At 43.5% G+C, this 8362-nt stretch overlaps 1 protein-coding gene across 1 annotated transcript in view; it reads right to left on the reverse strand.

Moving 5' to 3' along the window:
• Window positions 1-696: 696 nt before the first annotated feature.
• The window catches only part of LOC142294882 (calpain-14-like), a 32535-nt gene continuing 24869 nt past the window's right edge, over window positions 697-8362 (reverse strand). The window contains exons 18-22 of the mRNA XM_075337944.1: window positions 7589-7667; window positions 5673-5789; window positions 4392-4447; window positions 2379-2643; window positions 697-1459 (exon numbers count right to left, since the gene is read on the reverse strand). Of these exons, the coding sequence (XP_075194059.1) occupies window positions 2617-2643; window positions 4392-4447; window positions 5673-5789; window positions 7589-7667 (279 nt within the window). The 3' untranslated portion in view covers window positions 697-1459; window positions 2379-2616. The remainder of the gene's footprint in view (window positions 1460-2378; window positions 2644-4391; window positions 4448-5672; window positions 5790-7588; window positions 7668-8362) is intronic.

The raw sequence follows: 8362 nt of genomic DNA on the forward strand, positions 1-8362 counted from the left end.
TAATGGTGACAGCAGCACAGAGTATTTCAGGAGAGCAGCGGGAGGGTCCTGGTGGGCGGCTACACCTGACCAGGGCACAGTCATGATCTGAGGATATTCTATGACGAATCCACAGCAGCACAGAGTATTTCAGGAGAGCAGCGGGAGGGTCCTGGTGGGCGGCTGCACCTGACCAGGGCACAGTCATGATGATTCCACAGCAGCACAGAGCATTTCAGGAGAGCTGCAGGAGGGTCCTGGTGGGCGGCTACACCTGACCAGGGCACAGTCATGATCTGAGGATATTCTATGATGATTCCACAGCAGCACAGAGCATTTCAGGAGAGCTGCGGGAGGGTCCTGGTCGGCGGCTACACCTGACCAGGGCACAGTCATGATCTGAGGATATTCTATAACAAATCCACAGCAGCACAGAGAATTTCAGGAGAGCTGCGGGAGGGTCCTGGTGGGCGGCTGCACCTGACCAGGGCACAGTCACGATCTGAGGATATTCTATGACGAATCCACAGCAGCACAGAGTATTTTAGGACAAGAAAGGGCTGATCTCATCCAATGATCTGTCCTCCCATATTATGAAAACATTAATATCCCAAGTAGAAGAGGGGATGAGCGCGAACAGCAACAAGGAGATCAGACAGACGAAAAAATATTCATTAAAATATTTATTTAATACAAAATTACCATATAACGATCGTAGATACAATGGAATAAATGTAAAAAATAAAATCCTGGATAGAAAATAAATAAAAAGAACAAAATAATAAATAATTTAAATAAATAACATTAAATACAATGTAAAGAATTGTAACAGTAAAAATAACAATAAATACAATAAAAAGGAGCGACGCCAACCGGCAGCGTCTGCAAGGGTTAACATGACACATACATTGTATCATTGTGTCAGTACATTCACAGCTCTGGAAGTCACTAAGTGTCAGGAGCGTAAAGAACGTAAGGATCATAAGAAGCGTATGGAGTGTAAGGAGTGTAAGAAGTGAGCGTAAGGGGTGTCAGGAGTGTAAGGAGCGTAAAGAGTGTCAGGAGTGTAAGGATTGTAAGAAGTGTCAGGAGAGTAAAGAGCAAGTGTAAGGAGTGTAAGGAATGTAAGGAGCGTAAGGAGCATAAAGAACGTAAGGAGTGTAAGGATCGTAAGGAGTGTAAAGAGAAAGTATAAGGAGTGTAAACAGTGTAAGAAGTGAGCGTAAGGGGTGTCAGGAGGGCAAGGAGCGTATTGAGTGTCAGGAGTGTAAGGAGCGTAAGGAGTGTCAGGAGTGTAAGGAGCGCTCCATATCAGCAGGCTGTGCCAGATTACGGAAAGTGCTGGCTTGTTGGAGGGCAGATTATACAGGGAGGCTCATGTAGAGCTGGAGACTGGCAGTGATTCAGGGCAGCTGCATATATCAGGGAGCATCTCCCGAGTGTCATGGCGCCGCCCGCACCTCAACATCATTGCAGTCACCTGTATACAAGAAACAAAAAGTGATATGATAAGACTGCGCTCTGCACAACCAGAGACACCATGCAGCACAACCGCATCCAAACCGGCATCCAAAAGATCCGTCTGTACCCCGCTGTGAATATTACATTGGCGGAGACCCCCGTGCTCCCGGTATCCTGCGATCTGCCCCCTCCCCAGATGATGCCTATTATAGGGATATAATAATAATGGCCGGCTTCGCCCTGACTCCGCGCTCGTCTCTGCTCATCCCCCGTAATAACCCGTGATGTGACAGCGTCGGTCACGTCCGCGGATTTCGTGCTCATTCCGCCCAGGTTGACTGTTGATAGTAAACACGACGCCATCGCCGCGCTGATTAACAATAAACAAGTCGGATGCTGTTAGCTCAGCCGACGTCCGGCTAATTGTCGGATCTAATGGAAAGTGCGGCGCACGACTCGCTAAATGCCAGCAGCCGCCCACACGCAGCGCACGGAGCCATTACTGCTCAATTGCTTTTCACGTCTGAGTACGGGAGAGCGGCCGCTGTAATACCGGGGTGTAGAACGGCTCCTTTCTGCTCAAATTGAGATTTTGTCTCCTCTTAAAGGGAAACAGACAAGAAAACCACATCACAAAAATTCTTAAAAATCAATATAACCCCTTCTTGCCACAGACGACTATTTTTTCTCCATTTGCTTCCAAATATAATAACTTTCTTTTTTTATTTTCCCATCCACATAGCTGTATGAGGGATTATTTGTTGCGGGAGCCGCATAGTTCCCGTTCCAGCCATTAGGTGTCACTGTTCTGCTTTCTATAACCATTCACAGCATTAACAACAGTGACCCCTGCTGGTTAAAATAGGCAGAAAAAATGCAATAAAAAATAATAAAAAAAAATATATAAAATGTTTAGAGATGTAAGACACCATTCTCACCTTAATAATCACAGGGATCGCTTGGTCGGAAATGAATAAAAAAAATAAATAAATATGCAATAAAAAATTATTAAATAATACGCAAAAATATAAGTTGTAATTCGGAAATGTCTCCAGACTTGAGTGTAAATTGATCTTCTTGATTGTTCAATAGTATAAATTTAAAAAAATCTATTAAAAAATGAATTGCAAAAAATCAGTGCAAATATCCATAAAAAAGGATTTTTTTTCCGTGTCCTCAGGCGTAAAGAGTCAACATCATCCACTGTAGAGAAAGAATAGAGTCAGGATCAGGGATGCAGAAACTTCACCGTTATGCAAAAATTACAGAATCCGTCACTGATGAAATATCAAAGACATAGCTCAATAGTGACACCTGCAGGGAGGAGGCTGTCATTACACCTTATAAAATAACTGCACCTGAACTGTTTTATATGGAGACAGTACTATAGCAGTTATATTATTGTACATAGGGGGCAGTATTAAAGTAATTATGTTCTTGTATATAGGGGCAGTATTATAGTAGTTATATTCTTATACATAGGGGCAGTATTATAGTAGTTATATTCTTGTACATAGGGGCAATATTGTAGTAGTTATATTCTTGTACATAGGGAGCAGTATTATAGTAATTATATTCTGGTACATAGGGGGCAGTATTATAGTATTTATATTCTAGTGCATAGGGGCAGTATTATAGTAGCTATATTCTTGTACATAGAGGCAGTATTATAGTAGTTATATTCTTATACATAGGGAGCAGTATTATAGTAGTTATATTCTTGTACATAGGAGCAGTATTATAGTAGTTATATTCTTGTACATAGGGACAGTATTATAGTAGTTATATTCTTGTACATAGGGGCAATATTGTAGTAGTTATATTCTTGTACATAGGGAGCAGTATTATAGTAATTATATTCTGGTACATAGGGGGCAGTATTATAGTATTTATATTCTAGTGCATAGGGGCAGTATTATAGTAGCTATATTCTTGTACATAGAGGCAGTATTATAGTAGTTATATTCTTATACATAGGGAGCAGTATTATAGTAGTTATATTCTTGTACATAGGAGCAGTATTATAGTAGTTATATTCTTGTACATAGGGGGCAGTATTATAGCAGTTATAATCTTGTACATATGGGGCAGTATTATAGCAGTTATATTCTTGTACATAGGGGCAGTATTATAGTAGTTATATTCTTGTACATAGGGGCAGTATTATAGTAGTTATATTCTTGTACATAGGGGCAGTATTATAGTAGTTATATTCTTGTACATAGGGGCAATATTATAGTAATTATATTCTGGTACATAGGGGGCAGTATTATAGTAGTTATATTCTTGTACATAGGGGCAGTATTATAGTAGTTATATTCTAGTGCATAGGGGCAGTATTATAGTAGATATATTCTTGTACATAGGGGCAGTATTATAGTAGTTATATTCTTGTACATAGGAGCAGTATTATAGTAGTTATATTCTTGTACATAGGAGCAGTATTATAGTAGTTATATTCTAGTGCATAGGGGCAGTATTATAGTAGTTATATTCTTGTACATAGGGGCAGTATTATAGTAGTTATATTCTTGTACATAGGGGCAGTATTATAGTAGTTATATTCTTGTACATAGGGGCAGTATTATAGTAGTTATATTCTTGTACATAGGGGCAGTATTATAGTAGTTATATTCTTGTACATAGGGGCAATATTATAGTAATTATATTCTGGTACATAGGGGGCAGTATTATAGTAGTTATATTCTTGTACATAGGGGCAGTATTATAGTAGTTATATTCTAGTGCATAGGGGCAGTATTATAGTAGATATATTCTTGTACATAGGGGCAGTATTATAGTAGTTATATTCTTGTACATAGGAGCAGTATTATAGTAGTTATATTCTTGTACATAGGGGCAGTATTATAGTAGTTATATTCTAGTGCATAGGGGCAGTATTATAGTAGATATATTCTTGTGCATAGGGGGCAGTATTATTTTGTACGTACCTCGGCCTCTTTTAGATAGATTCCTTTTCCATCTTTACTCAGATTATGAAAGACCTCTGTAATGGAGAGAGAGGAGTCAATATGAGCAGATAGTGACGGACCGGCAGCCGCGCGCTGACAGCTCAGGTTTGCATTATCTCCCAGCCGCACATACAGGGGGTCCTGGAGACTGTGCTGAACCTTACAAAGCTTTAACCCATGAGGTCACATTGTCTAACAACCTCATTTCCACCCTCCGACAACTCATGGATATAGTAATAATACCGCCCTGGATACTTAGTGCTGCCGGGAGATTCATGCAAATGTTGCAAAGCAAATGATTAGAAAGCAAAGTCCTCATTCACCAACCAAGCGGATTGTGCATCTGATCAGTGCATGTGGACAGGGGCGAAACCTGGGCCCCGATGCAAAAGCTCCAATTACTGCAAGTCTGTTATATTGGTCAAAGCGACTTTTTGGGGTCCCCCTGGGCTGCAGGGACCGGGTGCGATAGGTATTTTTTTAGTTAGTGCCCGTTTGTAATCACGCTTCATTAGTGATGTGCACATGTATGTATGGTTATATATACATGTCTGTGTGCTGCATAGCAGATGCAGAGGCAAACGACACACTCGGCTCTGCTACATCGCTATGCAGCCGCTTCTCATTTATCACCTCTCTCAGACATGGTAGCGCCCATCTATACCCTGCACCAATTGTTCCATGAATGTCCCTTCCCCACGTCCTACCTGTACCGCTGACGGGCGGTGACGGTGGCATAAAATGGGGAAGGGACGGGTTAAACCGGGACCGGATGAAGCTGGAGGTAGTGACATTGTGCGGTGGAGCCGAGGAGGTGCTGCTATAGGGAGGAGCACACAGCGCATTAGTGAAGTACTACTACTCCCAGCTGTCTCCATTCCACCCTCTACGACACCTCCGGCCTGCAGGATGAAGCCGGCCGGGGAGCAAATGCCCATTGGGTCATCACTTATCGGGATCCCCTAAAACTGAACACTGGGAAGAGATTTTATTATCCGACTGTCTCTTTAAGAAGAAAACAGATAAATTAGTCAATAAGAAGCAGGAATGTTCCGTGTTCCAAAATAGCAACCAGAAAGGGTTAAGAAAAAGATACAATGTATCAAGGAAAGCGGCGGGACAACCGGTGCGGCCGCCATTACTGATGTACAGAAATCATGTGAGCTCACGACGACCCCGCGGGGGAGCAGAGGCCGCCAAACACCATCGATCCACGCCATCTCTGGCGTTACACCATCCACATTGGGCGCAGTGACGTACCTTCATTGATCTCTATCCGCAGCATGAGGCAGACGAAATTCTCAAAATTGATTTTCAGAGACGAGTTGCCGTATCGCAGCGCCATTAGGTTGGAGAATTGACGGCTTAATGTGATTCCTTCAGGCATTAAATAGTAAGAGAAAGAGAGAGAGCGAGAATAAAGAGAGAGAGCGAGACAGAAAGTAAGAAAGAGACAGTCAAGAGGAAAAGAGAGGGAGAAAGACAGTCAGGAAGAGAGACAGAGTAAGGAAAATAGGGAGAGAGACAGTCAGTAAGAAAGAGATAGTTAGAAGGAAGAGAGAGGAAGAGAGGTAGGATTAGAGACAGAGTAAGGGGAGAGAGGGAGAGAAACAGTCAGGAGGAGAGACAGAGAGTAAGAAAGAGACAGTCAGGAGGAAAAGACAGGGAGAGAGACAGAAAGTAAGGCGAGAGAGGGGGTGAGATGGAGAGTAAGAAAAGAGATATAGAGAGACAGGGGGAGGGAGACAGTCAGGAGGAGAGAGATAGAGAGTAAGGGGAGAGAGGGACAGAGAGTAAGGAAAGAGATGGAGAGAGATAGAGAGTAAGGGAAGAGAGGGAGAGAGACAGCCAGGAGGAGAGAGATAGAGAGTAAGGGGAGAGAGACAGCCAGGAGGAAAGAGATAGAGAGTAAGGGGAGAAAGACAGTCAGGAAGAAAGAGATAGAGAGTAAGGGGAGAGAGGGAGAGAGACAGGGTGAGAGAGACAGGAGGAGAGATAGAGAGTAAGGGGAGAGAGGGAGAGAGACAGCCAGGAGGAAAGAGATAGAGAGTAAGGGGAGAAAGACAGTCAGGAAGAAAGAGATAGAGAGTAAGGGGAGAGAGGGAGAGAGACAGGGTGAGAGAGAGAGGAGGAGAGATAGAGAGTAAGGGGAGAGAGGGAGAGAGACAGCCAGGAGGAAAGAGATAGAGAGTAAGGGGAGAAAGACAGTCAGGAAGAAAGAGATAGAGAGTAAGGGGAGAGAGGGAGAGAGACAGGGTGAGAGAGAGAGGAGGAGAGATAGAGAGTAAGGGGAGAGAGGGAGAGAGACAGGGTGAGAGAGACAGGAGGAGAGATAGAGAGTAAGGGGAGAGAGGGAGAGAGACAGATGGGGAGAGAAAAAGAGCAGAGAGTGGAGATAGAGAGAAAGGAAAAAAGAGATGGAGGAGAGAGGAGAGAGAGGGGAGAAAGAGAGGAGGATGGAGTGAGAGAAGAAAAAGTGAAGAAAGTCAGAGAGAGAGGGGAGAAAAAGTGGAGAAGGAGTGGGGAGAGAGAGGGGAGAGTGGAAAAATAGAGTGGAGAAAGAGAGGAGAGAGAGAAAAGAGATAGAGGCGACAGAGAGAAGGAGGAGAGTGGGGGGAGAGAGAGAAGAGAAAAAGTGGAGAGAGGAGAGAGAGAACCTGGTTAGCAGACATATTAAAGTCCCACCTGTTTCTATCTCTGCTCTTATCTGAAGAAGACAAGCACCTGACTGGATCCGCAGCATCACTTATATGCACTCCGTATACACGCAGTATACACGCAGTATATACACTCATAACTCACAGCCTGCAGAGCTGGGTTTGTCATGTAGTCCATTCTATGCATTCATCCTGCCACAATATTTTTTCTGGAGATTTACATAGGACTGCAGGTCAGCTTTTACATTATCTAAATTCAGTTCTTTCAATAACAAGCTCAGCTCTGCTACATCATTACAAATGTTGCCGAGGTAAAATAGTTCTTCTTTCCATAGCCCCTATAAGAGCTATTCATGACCTCCTCTTATTTACATGGGACTGCAGGTCAATCAATTCTGGACATTGGATGGCTCAGCTCTGCGTCATCTTTCCGGATGTAGCAGATCTGAGGCCGCTCTGCCCCTTTATCCCAGTTCTCTCACTTTCGGGCTGGTGACGGGGACATTTCTCATATTTTACCTTTCTCCTGCACCGCGGCCTGCAGGTCATTCAGTTCCAAATATCCCGATTTATCAATGTCTCTCCTCTGGAAAATCTCCTATGGAAACAATGAGATTACACGGTGAGATTTCTCTGCGCGGCTTCACAGAATACAAACGCCGGGCGCATAAATCTCAATTTCACTCCCAGCAAACGGAACATTATATAATGCGTCTGGGAAGATTAGCGGGAATTGACCTTTCTGTGTAGAACAAGGGTAAAGCCTGCAAGTCTGTACAGATCAGCCGGGGCGCCGCTCGTCTCTTATAATCTGCTGCGTAATAACATTGTATCAGTCCAGTGACGCTGACACCGCTGTTCACACCAGAAATAATCAGCTCAAGGGAGACGCAGCAGAAACTGGAACAGAGGCGCTAAAGAGACAGAGTCCCCAGAACTACAAAGTCCCAGAGTCGTCACATTCTAACAATTATTAGCATGGATATTATTAGGATGGATGGATAGAGACAGAAAGCTCGGGTGACGCAAATTTCCCAGCTTTATAAAAACCCAGCCTCCTCTAACCTTGTGCCAAAAAACAGCAGCCATGAGTTACTCTAAGCAGCTGCCTAGCACTCTGAAAATGAAAATGGTGGCGGCCCACATAGCAGAAGGCTATAAGGAGATAGGAAAGCGTCTTTAAGTTGTCCTTTCCTCAGTTCCAAATGTAATTAAGAAATGGCAGTTACCAGGAACAGGGGAGGTCAAGATAAGGTCTGGGGACCAAACAAAATTTCTGAAAGCTGCTTGTAG

This window comes from Anomaloglossus baeobatrachus, chromosome 3, assembly GCF_048569485.1.
Source record: "Anomaloglossus baeobatrachus isolate aAnoBae1 chromosome 3, aAnoBae1.hap1, whole genome shotgun sequence".
NCBI classification, from domain to species: domain Eukaryota; kingdom Metazoa; phylum Chordata; class Amphibia; order Anura; family Aromobatidae; genus Anomaloglossus; species Anomaloglossus baeobatrachus.